We start from the raw sequence: 26772 nt of genomic DNA, 5'->3' as shown, positions 1-26772 counted from the left end.
AAGTATTATCAAAATATACTTAAAGTACCAAAAGTAAAAGTGCTCATTATGCAGTGTAATATATCTTATTTTATTGGATTATATTATAATCCAATAAATTGTATTAAATATGACTGATAATTTAAATAAAATGTGCATCATTATTTTCTAGGGTTGAAAAATGTATACAGATTTTACATTTTCCCCTCATACTTCTGTCGGAATGGGTACGAAGTTGGCATTGAATTTAATTTGAAATGGTATTAAAAAGGTCTTAAAAAGCCTTGAATTTAAGTTGGAGGATCCTGGGGGTACCCTGACAGACAGTAGAACCTCATATTCACAGTAAATGGGGCACTACAGGATGATAAAAATTATGAATATTGTTAGACAAAAAAGCCCCATGTCACCCAGCTTGGAGTCTAACAGAGCACAGGCAGTATTTTAGATACATTTCCTTTCAGTCTATGTTTTCAGGATTTCCCCTCCTTCCCCAGTTATTTCCTGTTTTCCTCGTTCTGTCCTCTCTGCAGTTTAGTTTTTTTAAATGTTTTTTTCTACCCAACAGAGGGCGCTCTTGCCTCTGGTTTTTAAAGTCAGGAGGAAGAATGTGAGGCAGTGGCACAGTGATGTAATTTAGTAGCATGGCAGGGCTGCACTGGAGGAGGCACCCAGAGGTGATGACGGTGGGGGTGATGGGTGATTCCTCACACGTTAACCCCTCCCTGATGTGATAATTTCACAGATTTCCCTTGACCTTTCATACGTCAGGTCTTATTAATGTTGAACTACATCTGGGCAGTGCGTTCAAATAGCAACTTTGTCTCTTCTGTTGTGGCTCGATTTGTTAGTAAATGTGATGTGTCACTGTGGTCATTTTCCGTATGTGGCTCAGCTGCTGTTTTAGAGTCGTGTCACTGTGGCAGCCGGAAAGATGCACTCACAGAGGATCAGTTTGCTGCTAACAGACACCGGCCTTATGTGTGTGTGTGTGAGAGAAAGTGCTGACTCTCCTTGATATCAAGCTGTTGTTTTTTTTTATTTATTTTTTTTAAGTATTGGCTTTAAGAGAGCAAGAGCTGAAAATGGCTGGCAGAGTCCCATAGCCGTCGACACTTCCTGAGTACCACCCTGCCTCTGAGACAGACAGACAGACAGACAGACAGACAGACAGACAGGTGTTAGCTACACTTGCATTAAAGCAGGTTTAGAAATGTGCATCATATCTGGTTCCTCCCTCCTCATCTCTTGTGTGTTTTCCTTTCATCATCCCTTCTCTGTTTATCTGCGCTGGGTCTGTGCTATTATTTATCTGCCTCTTTTTGCCTTCACCTTTCTATTTTTGTCTTTATCCGTTTTTTTTCTGGCTTTCCTCTTTTGTCTGCATTTCAGCAGGTCTCTGTTTCACTTTGCCTCCATATTTGTATCTTTTTCTGTTTTCCGCCTTTGTTCTTCTTCCCTTTAGCAATCTCAGCCTCTCTCTCTCCCTCTCGCTCTCTCTCTCACGCTCTCTCTTGTTCTCTCTCTTCTCACTATCGCCGTCTCATCAGTGACTTCAAAAGCTGTTGTTGTAAATGGGACTAAGACAGGAAGCAGCAGAGAGAGAGAGAGACATGGGAAATACAAGGGCCAGAGTTTTTCAGGGCAAACTGAAAACACAAGCCATCTTAAACGCTAATGTGATACATGCAAAAACACACAGGTTTTTATGGACATATAAAGACACACATCATTTTTGTGTGTCAGTAATATTCTTCACTGCAGTGGAAAGTTCTGTATTAACTATGCATGCATTACCATGTTATATTTATGTTTGATTTGCCAGTGTTACATCTGGGGCTGCACCAGAACTGCTTCATAGCATATTTTTCAAGTGTATATTTCATCTGTGGTTTTGATAGATGTTGTTTATCTGGGAGCAGCGAACAAAGATGGCGCTGCTCATGGTTTGGGTCAGGGGGCTGACACTGTATCCTGGGATGTTAAAGTGTTGTCTAGCCTATTTTAACAGAATACAGGCTCACTAAGCCGGTCTATAAAATCTGATAAACCAGTGTGATCATATCTTGGACTGTGATTTGCTCGCAAAAGGTTTTTTAGAAACACAGAAAAGATATTGTTCTTCAGTGGAGATGACTTGTCATATAGCTATTCAGTCACATGTATCTCATCATAATGTGTGATTTTTTTTAAATGATTCTCGTGACTTGTCTACAGTCCAACAACTGTCAACATAAATCAGCATGAACACTGACAAAACTAGCAGATCTTGTTTAGATATGAGGTGTTAGAAAGTAAGCTAATGAACATTATGTCCCTTTGAATCTGCGGACATAAATCCCTGTGAAAGTGGCCTTCAGTAACCCCTGACTGCCCCAGTGTAGCTTTTTACTTATTGACACTAGAGAACACAAGCAGTGATGAAGGAGCAGCTGCAGAAAAGTAATGAATGAAGCAAGGCAATTTCTTTGTCAGCAATATACTGGTTAATTATTATGTCTGGTCTTTTTTTTTTATCTTTATCTGTTTCTGTGTACTGAAGAACACCCAAACTGTTTGACATCACTCATTAGGCAAATGTTTATAAAAGTGGTGCTGCTCGTTTTACTAGTAGCATTATAAATTTCAATTATGTCGTTATCATTGATTTTAAGGGCTAGAAAGAGCTTTCTATAAATAATAAATATCTTATTTTCAAAAATGACTCCTTATTAGACAGCTGAGGAAACTTTGATTTGATTGATCTTATGTATTTCTCTCACAATGTCATGTCTGATTATGTCGTCCCCTGCAGGGCTTCCTGATTGGGGCACGACCAGAAAATGCGTGCGAGCCCATCGAGCCCCCTCCGAGGGACAACTTGACGGGCGCCTTCATCGTCCTAATCAAACGCTTCGACTGCAACTTTGACATCAAGGTACAGTGTTTACACTGGGGTGTGTGTGTGTGTGTGTGTGTGTGTGGGGGTGTGTGGGTGTGGTTATTGTCAGAGGTTGAAGTCCTTCCTGACTAGGCCATGCCACAACCTTGATCAACTCCACCCATCTCCAATCTAATCTCTAGTTTTAAACTGTACATAACTATTATAACTTTATATCTAAGCAAAACATAACCGCATCGTTGGTACAGTGAATTATGTGTTATATGTATTTCACTAACAGGCTTCCAGTGCTTGTTTAGTGAAAGTCTAGTTTTTTGGAAACTTGTTGTTTTAGTGCACGGCAACACCTGAAAGTAATTGAAAACATAATTTGTTTCAGCAGCTGTTAATTATAAGGGCACGTTGCCAAAACAATGTGTGTGAGGTACTAATATGTCTTGCCTCACACTACATTAATATCAGATCAGGTCTGGTTGGGAAAGGAAAACAGAAAGCAGTCATTTCCCTAAACACAGTTTCATGCATGAGTATCTATCCCACGCCACTTGTTTTTTTTCTTCTCCTTCTGCTGCAGTTTTGTGTGTGATGCTGGACTTATGGAGTTGAAAAGTTCAGTTTGCCAAATAAGTCCGTTAAGCGGCTGAAAGATGGAGAGAGCGCTGCTCTCCATTAGTGAAGTGAGGCATCATCAGGCCATGTGCAGTGCACAGAGGATGGTGAAGGCAGCGTAGGCCAAGTTCAACAGTAGAGAGGAAGATGAAGGAGAAATGGAGTAAAAATATTGTCTGTATATCTGACCTGGCCATAAAAAAAAAGCAGTCTACTAAAGCTTCTAACCTTAGTTAAAGCCTAACTGACTTATGCAAAGTCGCCCACTGTGGCTGTGAATTAAACCAGGATTTTGAGTAGAACTGAGGCATTGGCAGTTTCAGTGCCTGCACGTTCCAAATAAATGCCAGGAAAAATTCAAACTTAAAGAAAACTACAAACTATAAAGCGCAAACTTTATATATATTTTTTGAGACCTTGATGATACGATGATATGATTTGTTGTTACAGAATTTCAAGAAATTTACTGTAGAGACCTTTTTCACGTCATGCAGACTTCCTGAATTGTTACCAGATGCTTTAATCAATAGCGAACACATTACCTTTCCCCATGTGATTAGAAAAACTTCACACTTTTAGTCTGAACACTTGGTAAATTTGGCAATAGAGTTGGCAGTTAGTGAATTACTGAGTTTTATTATTAATACCGCACCCTCTGCTAATTCCCAAGGATGATTTGTGCCAGAAGTATGAGTTTTTTGTTTGGTCTCTTAATTGTTTTACTTTTGCACGAAAGAAAACTAAAAATGTCCATATGCAGGAAACCCCATGCGGTAGATTGGTTTCTAAATGTATCTTAAACCTCCAGTTTTTCATGGATTCAGAGTAAAAAACAGAAGAAAGAATAGAAAGGACTGAGGTAGAGAGAGGGGTGAAAAGAGAGCCACGGTAAAGAGACTGAGAGCGAGAATGAATAATGGGGTGAAAGAGAGGAAAGCATGCAGCCTCTTGGCATCTCTCTCTCTGCCTCTTACTCTCATACTTTTCAGTCTTACCTTTTCGCTCTGTACCTTCTTGGTTGCTCATTCACCCTCACATTTCCTGTCAATCCCTCTTTTTCAATCTGTTTTCATGGCTTTTTTTGTCTTTGTTGGTCTAACAGCCTTAGAAGGTCTATCTGTAACACACACACACACACACACACACACAGACAGAGAACAGAGCAGCTGCAGTGTCTCAGCCGTAGGTGTGTGAGGCATGTTGATGTCAGTACAGAAGAGCAGTGAGGTGTTCTCTTTGCTGAGTGTAACCAGACTCCACTCCACATAGCTGTGTGACAGACAGAAACACAATATAAACACAATACACACACACACACACCAGTCTCTCTGAACTATGTCAGATTTGACATTTAACCTCTTGCAACCCTCAAAGGAGCAGTTTTGACTTGTTGAAGTTTACTCCGGTTTTCTTGTTGCTGAGATCTGGTGGCATTTTCAGTGTAACCTTACAGCACTCATACTCCTAGTTGTGTCATAAAAAGCACATTAACGCTATAATGCATTTATCACCGTCACCGCAAAGTAAGTTTTGACATTTAGGCCAAATCGATCAGTTGTGCTAGTCGGCTGTCAAGTAAAAATACCAAACATCTGCGTCTTTAGAGATAAAAAAAAAAGAAAAAAAAGTTAATTAAAGCAACATCAAAAAACAAGATGATATTTTGTTAACGTCCTCTGTTGATTCCTGTTGCAAAGAGAATGATCCTTCTCGACCTTCCACCTCTTCTCTGTTTTGTTTGTCATCCCCCCCTTTCCTGTCAGTATCTCTACTGTCACTATCCAGACAAAGGCAAAATTCCAAAAGAAATCTTGAAAAATAGTAACGTAAAGTGTCACCTTGTTTGTTAACAAAAGTATCCTTTTAACAGTTTTACAGGTGTGTCTTTATAATGGCCATCTATAGGGAAAATGCTTCTTGGCCCGCATGGAGTTTTTTTTGTTGCAGTACTGCAGTTGGCTGCTGGCACATATTGGCAGCAGGGCTGACTCAATGTGGCAAATATGGTTCTCTTTAGAGATGCACCGATAGACCGGCCGGTGACCGGAATTGGCCGGTTTTCACGTGCACGGCCATGACCGGCGACCGGCAGGTCAGTCTGACATATGCCGATTTCATGCCGGTCAATGCTACAATTAACTGACAACATACGTTATACGAGTTACAGTTCTCAAGGACGCATGCACACACGGACGCGACAGCACAGTCTCTTTTTTTTTTTTTTCCTTTCTCTCAACTTTTCTGCCGTGTGTCGCGCGTACCCGCTCGCGGTGTGAAGCGCGTGTCCGCGCTATTCTGCACATGTAGGGAACCTCGTGAATTAACCTGCAACATGTCAGCTGTTTGGAAATTCTTCAGCGTGTGTGCCGAAGATAACAAGTTTGTAATATGCAACACCTGCAAGGAAAGAGTAGGTCGTGGAGGGACGACACCAAAAACCAAAATCACATTTTTTTTGTTGGATATTGGATGTGAAAAGAAGGAAATGGTTCTAACATTGCACTTTAGATTTAGGTGTGTGAATTTCCCAGGAGTAATTTATATAGTCCTATTTTATAGTGATCCATTATCTATTAAAATTTTTTTCTATGTTCTGTGCAAAATGTTCTATTAAAGAAAAGATAGAAAATAAATATTTGTGTGTGCTGTAAAGTGGTTCGAAAAAATGAAATCGGAATCGGCTAAAATCGGTATCGGCTGGCCTAACTCAAAGGATATCGGAAATCGGAATCGGCCTAGAAAGTTGTAATCGGTGCATCTCTATGTGTTTACTGCCTATATTTAAACTTTTTGTGATGGTAGCAACAAACTAGCTTTAAATAGGGACACTTTGAAAAGTATTAGAATAAACTGGGTTTGACAGTATGCTGGAAACTAGACCGATTTGTCACTCGTTGTCTTTCCATCACTCTTTCAGTTGCTTGACCCTTTTTGTCTTTCTCTCTCTGTCACACACACACACACACACACACACACACACACACACACACACACACACAGTTTGTCACTAGCATTCAGCTGTCTACCTTGAATTCCTCTCTCTCACGCACTCACACTCCCTCCCTCTAAGTCAGGCTCAGTTCCCTCCAGAAGCTGCAGGGAAACAAAGGAATAATAGATTCCATCTTGACTAAGACGACACACTCGTGTGTGTGTGTGTGTGTGTGTGTGTGTGTGTGTGCGTGTGTGTGGTGCAGGGCTGTCACCCCCTAACATGCTCGCTGTTTCGTTTCATTGCCTTCCATCTCTTTCTGTCCCTCTGCAGCCTCCTCATAGCATTTAGGCATTAGCATCCACTGTGCAACAGCGCAGAGTTTTAATGGATCTGTGGCTGTAATGGGCAATAAAACGGACACTCGCCCACTTAACCTTCCGTGAAGTGTTAGCTTCTCCACCCGTGGAGTATGAGTGTGTGTGTGTGTGTGTGTGTGAGAGAGAGAGAATGTGTAAGAGCTGTAGTGTGTGTATTGTGATAAGCCATGACAGAGAGAAGGTCGAATGTCGAGAGAGAGTGTTTGAGATAGGGAGGGGTGAATGGGATCATGTGAAGGGGTCTTTATAGGCACACTCGCTCTTTGTGTGTGTGTGTGTGTGTGTGTGTGTGTGTGTGTGTGTGTTTGAGCAAGAAAGAGGAAAGCATTCCTCCATGGCTGTTCCATTTAAAAAATAAATCTCCAGAGAGACTGGGTTTGCACTTCCTGTATACTGGGAATCTTTGAGGTGGTGGTGGTGGGGGGCTCACTGGTAACCTTTCTGACCTTTCTGGGAGAAGGGGGATGACAGGAAACTCGATACCCTTTTCCTCCCCTCTCCCTCCCATGAACACCCCCCGTGCCTCCTTAACGTCTAAGCAAGATTTTTTGCAGACTGTCCCTTCGTCCCACTGCTGCCCTCCAATTTTACACACACACACACACACACACACACACACACACACACACACACACACACACCAAGGTTATTATAGTTTTGCATTTTTCATTTTTTTTTATTTTTATTTCGTTTTTACTTTTTGTTTTCCAATTCAGTTTAGTTTTAATTAGTTTTTAAAGCGGGTTTGCTAGTTTAGTTTTTAGTTTTTGAAAATGCTTAGTTATAGTTTAGTTTTTATTAGTTTTAGTCTTTTTTTGTAATATGGGTTATTTGGCGGGGGCAAGATTCAAAAAGGTCAGAAAAGGTATTGTGTAATAATAACTCAACAAAAACATCATACAATTTTAGAAATATGTATTCACAGTGTATTCAACAATAACACCAGTACATAAAATGTACATATGATTGGCACAAATATGTAAACAGTCTACACAAGACGCCGCAGTCAGTGCAAAATGTGTAAGTGACGTGTTCCAGGAAAAAAGCCTAAATCACCAACAGACTAAAGAAGACATGAACAGGTGTTTTGAACTTTGGTTCGAGTAAAGTGGCGAACTTTTTGAAGTCAATGGAGTCACACAGTTGTGTAGACATCCCAGTATCAGTACACATATTAACCCACGCTTCGTCCCACTTATGGTGTTCCTGCGTATTTACTAACCAGCAGCTATCGGGTCGCTGGTGAAAGCCGTCCTATAGTGTTCTCTGTCCTGCTGTTGTCTCTGTCATGCTGCCTGGCCCTGTACCCTGGGAAAGGGGGCTTTGCGTTCTCCTTTAACCTGTAAGCTAGGTTAGCCTCCTTGTGTGCGCTTCTCAAATATACTTTCAAATTCGTGGGATTTTTCCCTTTAATAAATTGTCCACATTCAGTATTTTACTACCTTCCACTGCAAGGCACTTGCTTTTATCTGACACAGTCATAATCAAGTAGGTCTCTGCCACTTTCTTCTGACTTTCAGTACCGCCATGATGCCAGGCGAGGGGCATGGACTATGTTGTCTTCAATTTGACACGGAATGTCGGAATTTCTGGGTTCCCAGTCCGAAACTATGTCTATGGCATAGACTGTATAAAACAGGTCTACGGTTGGAAATGTTAACTCTGAAAGATATGTTATTTGCTCTATGAAAGACATTGACAAAGACAAAAACTAAGGACATTTACTTGATTATTTAATTTTAGTTAGTTTTGCAAACAGACATTGCAGTTTAAGTTAGTTATCGTTTTTTTGTAATGCCTCGTTTTTATTTTTATTTCAGTTTACGACAATGTTTTTTCCCACCTAGTTTTCGTTATTTCGTTCGTTTTCATTAATGATTATAACCTTGACAGACACACACACACACACACACACACACACACACACACACACACACACAGCAGGTCTACTGTATATACATTCAGACATAATGTACTAGTTATGTAACATGTACTGAGATATGTTGAGCTCTGTGGAGCCACATTGTTGCTCTCTTTCACTTAGTTGCTGTCTATTACTCATTAAGTTCACTCAGGGTTTCTCGGTTTCTGCAGGGTCTTAAAAAGTCTAAACAAGTCTAAAATTTCAAAATTTCAGGCCTTAAAAAGTCTTAAATTAGTATTGTGTTCTAGGTCTTAAATCATTTTAAACAGGTCTTAATTTTCCTACGTCCATGTTACACTACCTCTAGTGTTCATTGAAATGCTTTTTTTTATTTCGTGGTGTAGTTCTTTCTTCCGATAGTCCAAATATAATTCGCTGGGTATGTACAGATGTTATTACTCCGTGTCGCTTTTATTCAAGTTGAATACATTTATTTACTTAAGTACTTTTATGACTCTGCATTTTGTTGTACTTTAATGTTGTGATATAGGTCTTAAATTTCATTCATTCATAAAGGTCTAAAAAAAGGTCTTAAAAAACCTGCAGAAACCCTGTTTATGCTAACATATAGAGGAAAAACAAATAGATAGGGGTTATGAAGTCATCAAAGTGACTCAGTAAATGCTGGTACCCAGCAATATCTACCTGAACTCAATGTCAATGTTAATGTGGGCAATGTCTGGAAAATCCGGTCGGGACATGTGTTGCCCTTTCACACAACAGGATATTGTGTGTGTCAGATGCATTTTCACCGACTGGAAATACTCCGATTGCGCTTGGGTAGACCGTGCAGGAGGCAGGACATGACGTGGATTACACCGGGGTCAAGTAGCCGCTTCATAATTTGGGCATAAGCAACCAAGTCTCTTTCCGTTTGTCTAATGATTTCGGCGCCAGCCCTGAGTGACAGAAGTTCCTGAATCTCGATGTCTCTCCAGTAACAAATTTCCGTTGGCGTCTTCGTGTAAATCACCCTTCTTCTTCACCCTCAGGTGTTCGTATTCTTCCGGTTTTACGCCAGCCGCATGATAGAAACGCCTTCGACGTACCCACTCGCGCTCTCCAGACAATGAGCTGCTCTATGTCTTTGTACTAAGGAGCTGGCAGGGTAAAGTTAGCTATAATTTTCAGTCCAACTGATTTGACATTTGCGTTTTCACATACAGCTCCTTCGGGTAATGTCTAGATTCAGAGTTGCAGCGCATGTGTGAAAGGGGGCTTTCATTTGCTAACATTAGCCACCTTGAAGGTTAGTAGCATTACAGTACTGTATTTAGAGAGCAGGTATTGTACTGTGGGTTTTTAGAGTCTTTTTTCACTGAAAACAGCTTCCTGCTACAATGAGAATGAACCAAAATAGTAAAGTTGTGAAACTGGACAGCTAAACAATTAACAGAAACTCGCTTTAAAGCTCCATAAAGCCAAGGGTAGCTACAGATTCAGGTGATAATTCTCTGTAGGTTTATCACTACAGGCGGCCCCATTCACATTGTTATGATACCTTGTTATAAAAATATTGATTGCAGCTTTAAAGGAGCATGAATCAGTATAGGGATTGGTCACCTCCTGTTTTGTTTTCTGCTAGTAGTGAATGGAGTATTGTGTGAAAGCACCCAGTGGCTCGTACAGATGACAGCTTTTTGGCTGCTGGAAAATTCCCCATCTGCGACCTACAGTAGGTCATGCTACGAGACGGTCCAAACTTTGCCTGGCAAAGGGCAGTTCAGACTGATATAAATGCTTTTTGTCCTTTCAGGAAGCTGTGAACTTCATGTGACAGGGCAGAGATCAGGCATCATACTGAACAATTATCTCATTCAAAAACATTACAGAAGAGTTTACTTTAACACTGTACAGTTGTGATTCAGAGTCAAGCCAGGCCAATATAACAAGAAACTACATATGATGTGTTTGAGATAATCAAAAAACGGAGATGTCATTACTTAGTGCAACAGAGAGCACAGACAAGTTTATTATTCAACTGTAAAATGTTCCCGTCAGTATCTGTATTGGTCACGGTTTCTTTAAAAAAGAAATTTAAGGTACCCTTATTAAAATTTTTATATAATGTGGTTTCAGCCTCAGCCTCGCGTCATATGTTCTCAATTAAAAGCTGATAATTAATAAATACAATAAAAAAGACCTGGTATATGTCTCTAATCTTTCCAATCAGGAGGAGGTGAAGAAAACCTCAAATCAAAGTCAAGCATGAGGCAGGCTGTCATCAGACTTGTGAGTCCAGACAGTGAGGCTATGTTAAGCAGGCATGTTAGGCAGACTTGCTAACATATATTTTAATATTTATGAATGCCTTTTAATCACGTTTGTAGTTGCTTCAGCTTTGTAATTTTCTCTTCAGTGCAGTTTACATCCATCTTGAGTGGAAATTGGCTGTGGAAAGCAAAATCTGGTGCATTTAATGATGTAATCTGTGTCCATGACAGGCTACAAAGTGCCATCGATTGACAGCCGATCCTTCCAATTGAAATGCTGCTGGGATCCAGGGATGATGAAGAAAAAGACTTTGCAAAAAGACAGAGTTAAATGTCCCCCAGCTTATCTTAGCTATCGTCTGAAAAGATCTTGATGAGTTGGGAGCGATCACAAGGGCCTCGTTTTCTCTGTACTAGTATAATCTGTCCAGTCAGCTTCCGAGTGAGTGTAAAAGGGTCGAGTGTGAGTTTGCTTTTACCAGCTGCAGCCTGGGTTTGTTGTGGTGGTTGCTGGTAATTTCCCATCTAACCTTGCTTCCTACCTCTGCCTTACAGTAACTGCATTTTATTGTGCAGCCTGTTTGTGCTGCAGTGACCTCACAGCCCCCAAGACACACACACACACACACACACACACACACACACACACACACACACACACACACACACACACACACACACACACACACAGGCCTCAGTCTTTATTCAAACAATGATCTAGCTTCCTGCACATACTCACTCAGTCTTATGACAGGGAATGACTATGGCTGACTGGATTTATGACTAGCGCGCGTGTGTGTGTGTGTGTGTGTGTGTGTGTGTGTGTGTGTGTGAGAGAGAGAGAAAGAGAGAGAGCCATATCTCATGTGGCTGTGTCGTTTTTCTGAGCTGTTCTGGCTGTTGCAATGTGTTGTGGCAACAAACATCTCAGCCTCCTCCCTTTGGCCTTTGGGGCAAATGCACACAGAGGGCATACCCATACATACATACATTATTATATTACAGATCAAATTGTTTCTGTTCTTGTAAATTTCTCCAAACACATATCTTTAAAATGTTTATCCAGTTACTCGTAAGGACAAATGTTTCCTCACCTTTCGGCATTTTCTTTTTTAAATCATAAGACTGTATAAGAAAAACGGCCTCATAGAGACAGCGCTGATTTAGTTACATATACTATTCTTCCACATGGAATTAAGTAAGTATGGCTTTCATTATACAGTACTTCACAGAACCGGGGTTACAAAGTGCTTCATAGTTACAAAACGGCATTTATCCTTTGTCCAAAGCACAACAAATGATAAAAATAAAAAGCATTTGAATACATTTTTAAACGAAACACAATTTTTAAAAAGAATGACAAATTGACGCTGGGAAGCATCATTAAAATGCGTTAATCTTTATAACACCTTTTGTGTAAATATAGTCCCTCACACACACAGGAAGTGAGTTTCATGAATTGCAGCTGTAAAGTGTTATCAGTACACATGGCCTCTCCCTGCAGTTTGCAGTTTTATTGAACTCTATCTAATCAGCCGTCTGGACCTTGAAACTAACTCGAGCTCTGCGCAGCATTCCTCTGAAACACTGAGGAGAGAGTAGGGAGGGGGGAATGGATGACAAAGAGGGGAGGGAAAGAATAAAGGCGGGAGGGTGGAATTATTAAAGAAGTGGGCTGGACAGAATTGCGGACAAGTTGGCAGTCGGGTTGATGTAACAAGGGTAATGAGGGCAAAGAGAGGAGAGAAAGAAGAGGTTAAATTTAGCGAAGAGGTACTTGGGGAAGAGAAAGAAGGGGAGGTTTGGGAGGGAGGGGAACTGAGAGGAGAGGAAAAGGGGAGAAGAAATAATAGAGGAAGGGTGGCAAGAGAAGGAAAAAGGGTGGGAGGAGAAAGCTTGTGGAGTGAGAGAGAGAAGGGGTGGGGGAGAAGAGAGGAGCATGAGTAGACATAGAGAGAGAGAGAGAGAGTTAAGGGAGGAGGAAATGAGGATCTGATTGGGCGCTGCTGTCCAAACAGCAGAGGAGCAGAGTAGGGCTTAGCTGCATCTGATACAGTTTAGAGCAATTTGAACCAGTGGAGGTGTACTTTTACAGACCTCTTAACAGCCTTTTTTTCTATATGCAAATCAAGCGCTTCTCATGTGTTTCATGTGTGTTGTCATTTTTTCCCATGAAGACCCAGAAGGTGTGTTTTGGGTATTATACATACAATTTATTAGACTTGTTTTAAATTTGTTTAAACTTGCTCTTGATGATAATAATGTCCTAAGAACGAATGTAAAGTCATGGAAAGTAGTTAAAATAATTTCTTTATGTGCTTAAAAGACTAATTTAAAGAAATAATTGAAAGTCAACATATCATAATTGTGTTATCATTGTAATATCTGTGAATCAAATTCCAAAAAATTATAAACTTTTGCCAAAACATGGGAACAATGATCCTAACACACAATATACTTAAAACATCAACTATAATGTGTGCTATAACTATAAAGGTGTGCTGTTCTGCTCAGACTCATTTACATAAAGCTGAGGTCAAGTCTGCTCTATGCAAATGCAGGCCAGTGACTGCAACAGGCTCCAAGCAGGTCATTTATACTTCTTGAGCTCCACGGGGCAGGAGTGTGGAAGAAAAATGGATTGGAAAAAAGATGGAGGAGGAAAGAGGCCCGTGGCTTAACCCTTGTGTTGACTTCGGGTCACATTGACCCGTTTTAAATTTTTGTTTTATATCAGAAAATATGGGACGTAGAAATAAGCGCTGAAAAATTTTAATATTTAAAACATTGGAAAAAGCAAAAACAAACAGAAAAAAAGGCATCAAAAACATCGGACAAAAAAACTGTTTTTTTCAAGGTTGAAGGGAAGACAACACAAGGGTTAAAGAAGAAGATAAAACGAGAGGAAGAGAAAACGATAGGGAGTTGTTGACGAAAATATGTCAGGTAGGGGTGGGAAAAATAATTGATTCTTAGATGCATCGCGATTCTCTCTAGAACGATTCGATGCTCGATAAATTAATCTTTTTTTTTTTTTTTTTATGTGTTGATTTTTTTTTAAAGTTACTGTCTCCATCCATCCATCTTCGTCCGCTTATCCGGTGTCGGGTCGCGGGGGGAGCAGCTCTAGCAGGGGACCCCAAACTTCCCTTTTCCGAGCCACATTAACCAGCTCCGACTGGGGAATCCCGAGGCGTTCCCAGGCCAGGTTGGAGATATAATCCCTCCACTTAGTCCTGGGTCTTCCCAGAGGCCTCCTCCCAGCTGGACGTGCCTGGAACACCTCCCTAGGGAGGCGCCCAGGGGGCATCCTTACCAGATGCCCGAACCACCTCAACTGGCTCCTTTCGGCCGCTTGTACCCTGGATCTCGTTCTTTCAGTTATGACCCAGCCTTCATGACCATAGGTGAGGGTAGGAACGAAAACTGACCGGTAGATCGAGAGCTTTGCCTTCTGGCTCAGCTCTCTTTTCGTCACAACGGTGCGATAAATTGAATGTAATACCGCCCCCGCTGCGCTGATTCTCCAAATCCACGAAACACACGTAGACCGGATGGGCATACTCCCAGGCTCCCTCCAGGATCCTTGCGAGAGTGAAGATCTGGTCCATTGTTCCACGACCAAGACGGAATCCACATTGTTCCTCTTCAAACCTTCCTTTCCAGCACCTTGGAGTAGACTTTACCAGGGAGGCTGAGAAGTGTGATACCCCTGTAATTGGCACACACCCTCTGGTCCACCTTTTTGAAAAGGGGACCCACCACCCCGGTCTGCCACTCCTTTGGCACTGTCCCAGACTTCCACGCAATGTTGAAGAGGCGTGTCAACCAAGACAGCCCCTCCACACCCAGAGCCTTGAGCATTTCTGGACAGATCTCATCAATCCCAGGGGCTTTGCCACTGTGGAGTTGTTTGACTACATCATTGACTTCCACCTGGGAAATTGACAACAATCCCCCATCATCCTCCAGCTCTGCCTCTAACATAGAGGGCGTATTAGTTGGATTCAGGAGTTCCTCAAAGTGCTCCTTCCACCGCCCTATTACCTCCTCAGTTGAGGTCAACAGTGTCCCATCCTTACTGTACACAGCTTGGATGGTTCCCCGCTTCCCCCTCCTGAGGTGGCGAACAGTTTTCCAGAAGCACCTTGGTGCCGACCGAAAGTCCTTCTCCATGTCTTCTCCGAACTTCTCCCACACACGCTGCTTTGCCTCTTTCACGGCAGAGGCTGCAGCCCTTCGGGCCCTTCAGTACCCTGCAACTGCAAAGCTCCAGACAACACAGCCCTCAGGTTCATAGGGACACACAAACCTCTCCACCACGATAAGGTGATGGTTCCCGGAGAGGCTGTCTCCAGACAGTACAAATCAGAAAACAGAGAGAGGAAAGAGGATGGGATAATGGACAACAATTTAGAGTTTAGGCAAGAGTGCAGAAAAAAAAAACAGAAAAATGGCCAAAAGGAAAAAATAAATACATTTTGTATATATACACATGATCTAATAAGACATACATAAAATAATTAGGCAAAACACATATAGGCTGTTCATCTACTTTATCACATTACGTTTGACCACCTCATGTTTCGTGTTCTAAGAAGCCAATTATCCACCTTTAAACATGACTGAGCCTCTGACATGGAAGATTACTGTGAGAGAAGGTGACTTTCACAAGCATGTTTAATCTGGAATGCCTACGAAATAAAAACCTCAGCAGACAAAACATTTCATTAAAACTTGTGTGTGACAAATACTGTATATGTCAAAATCTAAGCTTTGTCTAGCTGCTTTGTCTAGAAAGTGATTAGCAAACTCTGAGTAGTAAACTCAGATTTATGTGTATATTTTTAAAAAGCACGCATGGAAATGTACATAAAAAAATTGTTGCATCGATAATCGGTTTAGAATCGAATCGTTGGCCTCTGAATCGGAATCAAATCGTGAGGTGCCAAGAGATTCCCACCCCTAATGTCAGGTGGTGTAAGAGGAGGAGAAGCAGAGAAGACGAGTCGATGTGTTTTAGCTGCAGCACTGCATGAGGAGACTGTGCAGTGTTGGCAGCAGATACACACACAGGAGTGAAGATGCAGTACACACACACACACACACACACACACACACACACACACACACACACACACACACACTGGTGATGCAGCAATAATTAGTGATGCTATCAGCAGACTCTGTCTACACCACCAGTCTCATAGACCTAAGTAAAGGAGTAGAAAGGCAGATATAACCTGCAGGGATATTTAACATCAATGGCGGCCATTTTTTTTATCATCTCTTTAGGTAGATAATGTCAAATTGTTATTTAAGTCTTCTATGTGTAACATGTTTGTATAAGAAGCTTTTAACATAATATATTCATGGCAAACCGCTTTTTAGAGCGTGTCCTACTCTTTTTGGGATCCAAACAGTTAAAAACCGCACCAGTGAGTCAGGCAGCTCCAGGTGGCACCGTTTACACACCTCCAGTCAACTGTGACCAATAGGAGTCAGGACACACACACACACACACACACACACACACACACACACACACAAATATCAATAGTTCAGTGGTTCAGTGATCTGTAGTGGAAAACTACTTTGAACTACTTTTTTTATTTTTATACCAGTGATACAGTTGCTTGTAAACAAGTCTTTTTTTTTTCTCAGCAACACCTTCCTTCACATTCATTCAGTCCCACGCATACACAGGAAGCTACTTGATACAAATACACAATGTAGCACTGTTGGTCTTTATACAGCTGCAACCTCTTTACTGAAGGGCAGCAAACTCTTCAAGGCCTCAATGCACTTAATGCAGAATCAAAGTTCAGCAGGTTTGTATCAGAAGCAGTCTGTCACTGTCTAAACTGGCTGCATTTTGTGTTTACCATCCCCACTATGTGACTTTGTCTATAATGTAATGCTTAGTTGAGTTGGGAAAAGTGTGTAAAAATAATTTTCCACATCAAAGTTTCCTGCAGCATTTTATTGTGGAGGTGCCCTGCCTCACCTGAAATAATGAGCGCCTCTGCTAATGTTGATTACATTTTAATGAAATATAATGTTGGTGGTGGTTACCAACTTCGCTAACCAGTTATAACCAGGACTTAATCCGCAAAAAACCAAGTGAAGATAATTACCTCTTCTGAAGAGTCCATCATGTTATTTTAATCCTCCGTGTCCTCCTTGGTTACTAGCAACTGCGTGGAGGGGGGGATGATGGGATGATGGAAGGCTTGTATCATGTGGACACGCTGACAGTTTTGTTGTCATTACTTAGAAATCCTCATAGGGGAGACAAAAACTACGCACTATAGCTTGAAAGTATCTTCACAAAAACACCATGACATTTTATGACACAGTATTGATTTCTTTATCCAGAAACAACTTATCACAACTAGTATTATTTTGATGCAATTTTCTTCCTTTGCTTGGGGCTTTTACTGTATGTCACACTGTTTTTAACGCCCTGACAAAAAGCTACTGGAGCAAGTTCACTCGCAGGGTTCCAAAAACAACAGCCAATTCAGTAGAGTCCAATCTGCCTTTTTATAAATCCATAATTGGTCAACCTCAAACCTACTTGGCTGTCGGCCAAGTCAAAACTTGGTCAGCGCACCACAGGATGCTACTATGAGAAACGAGCATCACATGGTCATTATGCTTCCACTTTGTTTTGTATCCAAGGCCTGATGGTACAAAAGGGAGAAATAATGTGGACTTTGGAAGGCAGAAAAAGAGAGAACAGAGCTAGAAGTTTCTGGAGCCAAGTTATGCCGTCACATAACAACAAAAGACGTCAGATGCCCTTGAGAAAAGCACTTAGCCACTAGTTGATCCACTGTTGTTCAACTATAGCTGTACAGGGCAGCTGCCATGTGTATAAATGTGAACAAAAAAGTACTGAGCATAATGTTGCTCTGTCAACTTCCTTTGGTTAATAAAAAGGAGGTTCAACCAAGATGTGAAAATACACTTTAATTTAGAAGTTTTTTCATTTTTTTTTTTTCTCATAACACCATCATAATGGGTGTGTACAGAGGGATATGATGCTGACGGAGAACAGCAGGCTTTTTATGTGTGGTCCCACAGGGAAAACAACAATTAAGTGGTTTAATGAAGGCTGTTAAATTGACATGGAGGATGGCGCTAAAGCTCACCATGATGGTCTGCAGATGGTTAAAGAGCAGCCCATAGTAATGCGTTCATGTTGTAAGCTTGTGTCTGTTATAGCCACATGCTTGTGTTCGCTTGATTATTTTATTTTCTAGAGGTTTCACATCTCATATTCCCTTTCTCCCTTTGCTTTTTTCTGTCTCTGTCTCTCTTTTTTTCTGCCTCTCTCTCCTCAGTCTCAGGAATGCATTGAATGTCCTTATCTTTGCCCATGCAAACACAAGGGTGAGCCAGTAGTAGAGGTTGAATTCCTCTGCAGATCCCAGGCAGGCAGACCAAACCACACACTGGTATCTTGATAGCCTACAGCCAAAATGGCTCTTTACACTTACTGTAAAATTCCCATTAAAGACACAAAACTAAACTGTAGGCCAGTCTGTTGAGAGTTAACAGCAGTAGGGTAGGAGACCTTAATGAAAAGCATGACCTCTAAATTATGATTGGTTGAAGGAGAAATTTACTGGTTCACTAGTGACCCGTATTAGCCACAGCTGGCCAAAATTTGGCTTGTGGCAGCTGTTACAGTAGTTTCCTACTCCCATGACTTGAGTTCCAACAACCTGGCTGACCATCATGTTGAGGCGGAATATGAAGCAAGCAAACTACACTACATGCACATACCACATCCCATGTATACTAAAGGAAAAGCTTCTGTAACTATGGGGAATGAAACCTCAAAGCCGTGCGACGCATCTGGACCCATAGTGGGTGAGATGGTTAGAAAGTATGGACCGGACTGCTTGAGATATCTGTCATATTGGTCAAAAAGCTATTTTATATATTTTATTTTATCTGCTTTTATATATTTAACTGTTTTAACTGCTCTTCAATGTTTAATTTCTTATACTGCACTGTAACTTTTTTTTATTTATTTATTTTTTAATCTTTTTTCATGTAAATCTGTTTTTAATTTTTTAATCTGTTTTCTTGTAAAGCACTTTGAATTGCCCTGTTGCTGAAATGTGCTATACAAATAAAGCTGCCTTGCCTTGCCTTATACTACATGGAGGGGTTTAACATATCAAATATTGATTTTCAAAGTTGTTGACTAAGTACGCATTCAGACCAATTTGAGACCTGCGTGGAAAAAACCGCAGCCTTCTCATTTATGTAAATGGCGCCAATCCGGGGGAGTTTTGGGGCTGCCAACGTAGGGGGCTCCGGCAAAAAGTTAAACCAATCTCAACTTTTGCTACTACGTGACAGCATTTGCCTAGGCACTGCATTGGCCAGTCGCACACATTCCCGCCAAGTTACTTTGTAACGTGAATGCCATATTTTTACTGTTTACTTCGCGATCGTTGTGACGAAAGATAAAATAGTTGCTGTCAATTATAACTTCCAAGAGTTGTAAAATCTTGTGTGTGAGAATTACAAACTGGTTTTTGGTCTAAGACTTTAAACGCATTCATCTGTTACTCTCATTGGACTTCATAGATCGTATTTCATGTCACACGACAAAGGCCTCGTAGGCCAATACGCCGCTATTTATTAACTATACTTACTTAACCACAACGTGTTAAGTGTCAGGATCTGTTTGATTTAGCTAAAGTGACAATGATTGATTAAGTTTAACATTGTATGTTTGCTTTGTGGAATGCACATTAGCGATGTCTTACAATCACAGATCTTCCTACACCTAGCTCACTTTTCTTCCTTTAAACACACATACACACACACACACACACACACACACACACACACACACCCCTACACCCAGATCCAGTATTTTGTGTGTGTGTCACTTATCCAGACAGCCTGCTTCAAGACGCACACAGTAGCCATTGATACCTCCACACAATACACCCTCACAAGAAAACACATGGGATCACAATGCTGCGGCTGCTTCACGTATGCCTGTGCATAAAATCACAATGACAAGGAACAGACAAAAGACAGTGCTGTTCTGTACTAGCATCCATGCAGGCCACAATACACACACACACTGTTCACCCCTCACAGGTCTAACTGGATTTCCATGCACCACAACAGAGTACAATGCTGGTATAGAGAGGCGTGGCCGAGCTGCAGGGCTAACATACTACACTCACATAACCACTGGTTGCACAGGTTAGTGTGAGCGTCCCCCTTCTATTATTTAACAGAGCAGATGACTTTCATATCTTTCAGAGTGTGACCCAAGCTCATCTGATTCTCTTTACTGCCTCACATCATGGGCTCACTGTCTGGTTTTGGGTCAGGTGTTAATTTACCACAGGAGGGCTGCACATGCTCTGAGTGTTAATTAACATCAGCATTTCCTCTGTGGCTTCATGTACAAGTGGTTTAAAGGAAGAAAATCAGATTCCTTTACTTTTGTTAAATATTATTAATCTGTGATGTTCAGTGTTTTCAGGTTGTTTTTTTTTGTGTCCACAATATCTCAGGCTGCCTGATCAGCTTCTATTTCACCAATAGTTTTCAACATTTTACACAAATGGCGCCAAATGACGGCACTAAAAAGAAGCCATTGCTTTTTGATTCTGAGGAAACCAAATGTGATGTTTGCTGTCGATGTCTTGACTGCATTTCATGTAGTCTTAGCCTGGTCATAGACATCTGTAATGCTGTCTGCATCCTTTTGAGCGATTCAAAAAAAAAAAAAAAAGTCTTGTGTTGTGCTAGCTGACAGAAGTTTCCCTGGTTGGAGAAACAACCAAGAGGCGGTCAGAGCTTTCTAGGTGGGTTTAAGAATGGGATAGGGATGTAGCGAAGAGCCAGAAAAATAGGGGCAGAAAAATGGCATCAATCTACTAGAAGTAACAGCCTCTCTTTAACAGAATTTGGCTAACATGAACACGATGTGACACTAATATATATATATATATATATATATATATATATATATATATATATATATATATATATATATAATTATTTTTTTTTCAAAATTGTTTTACCTACATTTTCAATGTGACACTAATATAATGAGGTAAAAGAAAATAGCATTTCTGTCTGACAGGCTAACAGGCTAATATTCTCTAGCTCTGGCCCTAAAATACACCATAAATGTGAGGTACAATGTTAAAATCTGGGGCTGATTTTTTTATTTTTTTTATTTGGCCGTGTTGTGTGAACTCAACAAATTAAATCCAATAATTATATACAATATGGTTTAGTTTTAGTTTTGCAGTAGGCAGCAATACAGTTAGAATATGTTTTTTTTTTCTAGCGTTGATAGAAGTTTTAGTATTATTATTAGTAATGAGTAGAGTTACGTGATCTGATGCAAATTGTTTTCCCTCTCAATTTCAGAGGAACCATTTACTATCCAAAGTCTATCTCTGTGTGTGTAAGAACACATAGGGCCCTATTTTAACGATCTAAGCGCATGGCGTGAAGCGCATGGCGCAGGTACGTTTAGGGCGTGTCCAAATCCACTTTTGCTAGTTTGACGGCAGAAAAAAGGGTCTGTGTGCCGGGCGCATGGTTCAAAAGGGTTGTACTTTGTGGATTAAGTAATCATAGGTGTGTTTTGGGCGTAACATGCAATAAACCAATCAGAGTGTCATCTCCCATTCCCTTTAAATGCCAGGCTCGTTTGTACCTTGGCACGTTGCTATTATGATGGCGGATTTGCTGAGCAGGAAGGAGAGAAGAAACTGATCTGCTCGTGCGTGAAGTGAAAGTTCGCGAGCAGATCATATAATAATACAATTTTATTTTTAATCTTTTGCATGTTTGTGTGCTGCTGCTCGTCCCTGTGCCTAGGCTCGCGTTGTTCACAAGTCTAGGCGCATTTTACAGCAATACGCCAAGAATTCACCTGAACACACCTCCCTGTAAGACAAGCACACCCATGGGCGCAAAGATGGGCGCAGGTGCATTTTCTATTTAAACGAAGTGGGCGCTGGTCTTAAAGTAGCAGACATGTCGGGCTTTGTGCCGGGTGTAAGATAGGGCCCAAAATGATTCATACCAGCATTGTATTGTCACATCCTATTTCCTCCACCACATCTGTTGTAAGAAATCAGCCACAACAATGGCTATACAGGATACTGTAGCCTCTATGCTGTGTCAGAGCCACAAAAACAGCCTTGCAGATAGAAGATCCTCATTACATCAGTTTCCCGTGCATCCACGATGCAGCACACTATCCCTCTGCTGCTTTGTAAACCCTTTTATAGTGTCTTCAGCATAACATTTTCTAAGAGCAGAACCTGCTGTGGATTAAAAGATTTAGGTGAAAATGGTCTACAGTAACTGCAGCTGGCTGACTTAGTCCTTGAAAGTTTTTTGACACTTGTCTTCCAATTCTTCTGATATTGGATTTGTGTTTCTTATTTCCCCTATAAATACCTAAAATCAAATGATCATACTCATTAAAACAGCCACACATACACTGAATAAGATACATTTAGAACCCCAGAATATGTTCAGTTTGTTTATTTCTGGTTCAGCTTGCTTCTTGTTACATATATGTAATCACAATTACATTTACAATGCAACTTTCTTGCTAAATTGATTTGCTAGCTTTTATGTTATGTAACATTCAATCTATGTCACACACACACACACACACACACACACACACACCATAGTGAGCAGGTTACAATGGAAGCTGTAGCATCTGTTTTTATGCAGCGGTGAAAGGCTTAATTTTTTTCTGAAGAGGTTAGGGGGGGGGGGAAACATCTATGATTAATGAGAGTGTGGACATGGTGGCATGTTTATGCAACAGTTTAAACACATTTAACACAATGCACACGTAGACATGCACACAATAACACCTTTTGCAAAAACTAAAGAGTGAGTATTAGCCAGTATTTGGCTACAAACTAAAAAGAAGAAAGTATGTGCAAAACAACATGGCTCATTTTTAATTGAGCCAAACCAATGTGCAGACTTTCAGCATTTGTTATACCTTACTATAATACGTGATCTTCTTGTCTCTTGCAATCACTTTCTAGGGAAACCGACTATAAACATGTTGAATGCTACCATTCCTTTATCTGTGGTCTCTGCTGTCCTTTCAGACAGCTACTGCAGAAAACTAGTATTTATTGTCCTTCTGGGAATTCAGTTTGCAAGGGCAGATCATAAATTAGTTCAATCGGCAGTAGAGAGCATCCTTAAACTGGAAGTGGTACTGTTATTTGTAAGGCTAATGTTCGTGAATAGCATGTTTCTTTCAGATTTTTCAAGGATGATTTTACTTGTGTATTTGAACCATCACTAAAAGCCTCCAAGCAGAATCACAGAGAGAGCTCTCCCTCCTCACCACAACTGGTTTCTATGTCATGTTTAATGTGGTTTGATGCCGCTGTGTCAGATAGTGGAAATCCGATTTGGTCACGTTATCTGACACACAACCCCTGTTATCACACGTACCACCCCCACTTAAAACTAATAATCACCAGGTGTTTGCACCAAAGGGGATCCATTTGATAATCGTAGCGTAAATGTTTTATCTCCTCACAGGTCCTCAATGCCCAGAAAGCCGGGTACAAGGCAGCCATTGTTCACAACGTGGACTCTGATGACTTAATCAGCATGGGATCCAATGATCGTAAGTCACCACCTCCTCCTTTTTTTTTTTCTGTCGCACATAAACATTAAGCATCTTGCACAGCTGCCTGGTTATGCCTGGTCTCTGTTGACAGAGAATGTGCTTTTTATTTTTCTCTGAAACCCAGAGTCTGAGGGACAGTGGTGCAGTTTCATAGTAAAAGGTCTATTTCAACTCTCAAGATGTACTTGAGGAAGGATGTGGTGCCCTGCAGCGCTGTAGGCTTCATAGGCAGGGAGTGCTATGAATCCCTGTTGTCCTCCATCTAGCCCACAGTTGTGATACGATGGTGTCTGGGGTTTTCTTTCAGTAGACTTAAGAGTGAAACTTAACTTTTGGAAATGGAAAACAAAGTCAACTCACAGTCCAGTTACTAACTTCCTAGAGCGTTCAACCCAGGGCTACAACTAAGGATTATTTTATTATCAATGAATCTGCCGATTACATTATTTGGTCTATATTGTGTCAGAAAATGCCCATCACCATTTCCCAAAGCCCAATTTGACATTTTTAAATAGCTTGTTTTGACTGACCAATAGTCAACAATTCAAAGATATTATATTATTATTTTGAATGACATAAGAGACTAAGAAAACCTGCAAATACTTGCATGGAACGAGCACGGCAGTGAGGTTTTTGGGGTATTTTTTTTGCAAAACAAATTAAGGATTAAGCAGTTGTTGCCAATTAATTTAATTGGATCAACCAAATGAATAATTGACTAATTGTTTCAGCTATAGATTAAAAACACATCTCATGGCCTTCATCCACAGATTCATTTGTTAAACAACTTTAAGCAAACTCCAAAGAAAGGAAGTAAGTGGACCTTGTAAGTAAGTGGTAGGTTTTTTTTTGTCAAATCGTGACAATTTAAGAACGTTCTTTTAGTTTCTTAGCGGGCTACAAACAAGTCTTTCTAACAGGACTTTGATTTTTAAAGTCGGCTTGAAACGGATTCAGGCATTAATTCAGTGACGTGATGTATTTAGAGTTGTTTTTGTTTCCCTTTTTTAGTGGATGTTATGAAGCAGATAGATATTCCCTCTATGTTTGTGAGCGAGGTGACTGCCACCTCTCTGAAAGAAGACTTCACGTATGACAAGGGGTAAGTCTAAACTCAAATCAAATTTTTCTGCCCATCAATAATAAATGAAATAAAGCAGGTTTTTCTCCTTAGGCTTTCAGTGTGACATTGTGAAGAGATGGCTGCTTTTTCACCTAAAACTGTACAGCTGCTCCCATACGAGTTTGATCTAATAATGTAGTAGAGTAATGCCCTGTAATATATAAAGGCAGAGGATGTGTCTTGTGATGGTTTGTCACTGCTGCTGAGGTGGTAATGAAATGTCTGTCTGTCAGAGGAGCCCAGAGAGTCACAGCATTAAAGTTCTCCGTGTGTGTGTGTGTGTGTGTGTGTGTGTGTGTCTGTGTCTGTGTCTGTCTGTCTGTCTGTCTGTCTGTCTGTCTGTCTGTGTCCGCGTGTGCTTGTCAGATACCATCCAAATACATGAGTGTTATTCCCAAGTCTTTTGCAGTGGAATGAACACCAAACATGGTATTGGCAGAGTTTTGTCAGTGTGGACCAAGTTGGCTGTTACAAATTTGACTGGTGCAGAGATATTTCTGCTGTAGAGGGAGTTCTGTGAAAAGAAGCAGACCCCATTAACTAATACTGTGAAACAGCATCATGTTGATAGAGGACCTTATATATGTCACGCTGCAGTTTTTGAACAACAATGAAATAAATCTCTACAACGTTGCAGTCAAAATGATGAGCCGTAATGAAATGCTGCCTCTTTGTCTGTTTGTATTACATGCCAACACCTGACAATGGCTCTGCTTGTTTTTCTAGGGGACATGTGGTCCTCATGCCAGACTTCAGCCTGCCACTGGAATATTACCTGATCCCCTTTCTCATCATTGTGGGAATCTGCCTCGTCCTCATCGTTGTTTTTATGGTAAATCTTCGTTTGAACTATAGAGCATATTTAAAGGCATATAGTTTCATTTTACTTGATTGTAGTTATGTAAATGTGATGATTGAACATGGCTGGTATTCTAAAGGATTTTTGCCTTCTCCTGAGGACTTGCAACCACTCCTTTCTAATTTTTGGGGCGCCCTGGTAGCTCGCCTGGTTGAGCGTGCGCCATGTGTACTAAGGTTCAGCCCTTACCGCAGAGCCCGTGTTCCAGTCCGACCCGTGGCCCTTTGCTGCATGTTAGCCCTCATGTTTCTCCCCCTTTCCTGTCTTCAGCTTTTCTATGAAATAAAGGCCAAAAAAGAATAAAAAAAACCCATTTCTACCTAATTACAGAAGGAAAACATTTTGAGTCTAGATTGGCTCTCCGTCCAGTACCAGATTGACATCTGGCATTCAATTTGGGCTCAAAACATCCCACTTTTCCTAATGTGACAGGAATCACAGTTACAGTTTTTCGAACTCAGCACCTGGACAAGAAAGATGTATGCGTGTCTGTGTGTTTTGTGTACTGATTTTAAAAAGGATTATTTTTCCGTTGTTCCTAGATCACCAAGTTTGTCCAGGATCGACACCGGGCTCGGAGGAGCCGCCTGCGCAAAGATCAGCTAAAGAAACTTCCCATCCACAAGTACAAGAAAGGTATGTTGGCATCCTCAAACATCTCGATTACCTGTGACTGTATAATTTCAATCATAAAGTCATTTACAGTACACACTCTACGGAAAATATACATTGTGCATTTGACTGTAAATATAGGGCCCGTTTGTTTAGGTAGTAATTCAGTAGTAAAATGTTCACCTCGTCTTTGTCAGCTGTATCCCGGCTCTAAACTTTGACCTTAGCGTCTGTAGAGATGTTATTTCCTCCTCTACCATGCTGGTCTTTCTCACATGATTTGGCCCAGAAGAGAGATGCCATCAATACATTACGACACATCATTCCTCCCTGGAGCTCTGCACCTTGGAGCTAATCGGATTAATATGGACTTGATTTTTCCACAAAGCCCTCCGTGGCAGATTAGAGCTCCTCTCTGTTGTGACTGGACACATGACTGAAGGTTTGGAATGTAGTCTCAGTCATGCCAGAGGCCTGACGGGGGTTGTTTTTTTTTTTTGTTTTTTTTATCTCAGACGTGTTGAGTACAGTATGTGCTGCTGGTATGTAAGGACAGTAAGATAGATAAGGTAAAT

The 26772-nt window shown here is 40.9% G+C and overlaps 1 protein-coding gene across 1 annotated transcript in view; it reads left to right on the top strand.

Annotated features, from left to right (window-relative positions):
* The window catches only part of rnf13 (ring finger protein 13), a 56055-nt gene that overhangs the window by 14628 nt on the left and 14655 nt on the right, over positions 1-26772 (top strand). The window contains exons 4-8 of the mRNA XM_078258810.1: positions 2774-2896; positions 23513-23600; positions 24615-24705; positions 25453-25558; positions 26128-26221. Of these exons, the coding sequence (XP_078114936.1) occupies positions 2774-2896; positions 23513-23600; positions 24615-24705; positions 25453-25558; positions 26128-26221 (502 nt within the window). The remainder of the gene's footprint in view (positions 1-2773; positions 2897-23512; positions 23601-24614; positions 24706-25452; positions 25559-26127; positions 26222-26772) is intronic.

The sequence above is a fragment of the Sander vitreus genome, chromosome 9 (genome assembly GCF_031162955.1).
Source record: "Sander vitreus isolate 19-12246 chromosome 9, sanVit1, whole genome shotgun sequence".
Classification (NCBI taxonomy): domain Eukaryota; kingdom Metazoa; phylum Chordata; class Actinopteri; order Perciformes; family Percidae; genus Sander; species Sander vitreus.
The sequence above is the reverse complement of the archived record's forward strand: the minus strand, read 5'-3'. Positions and strand labels throughout refer to the sequence as shown.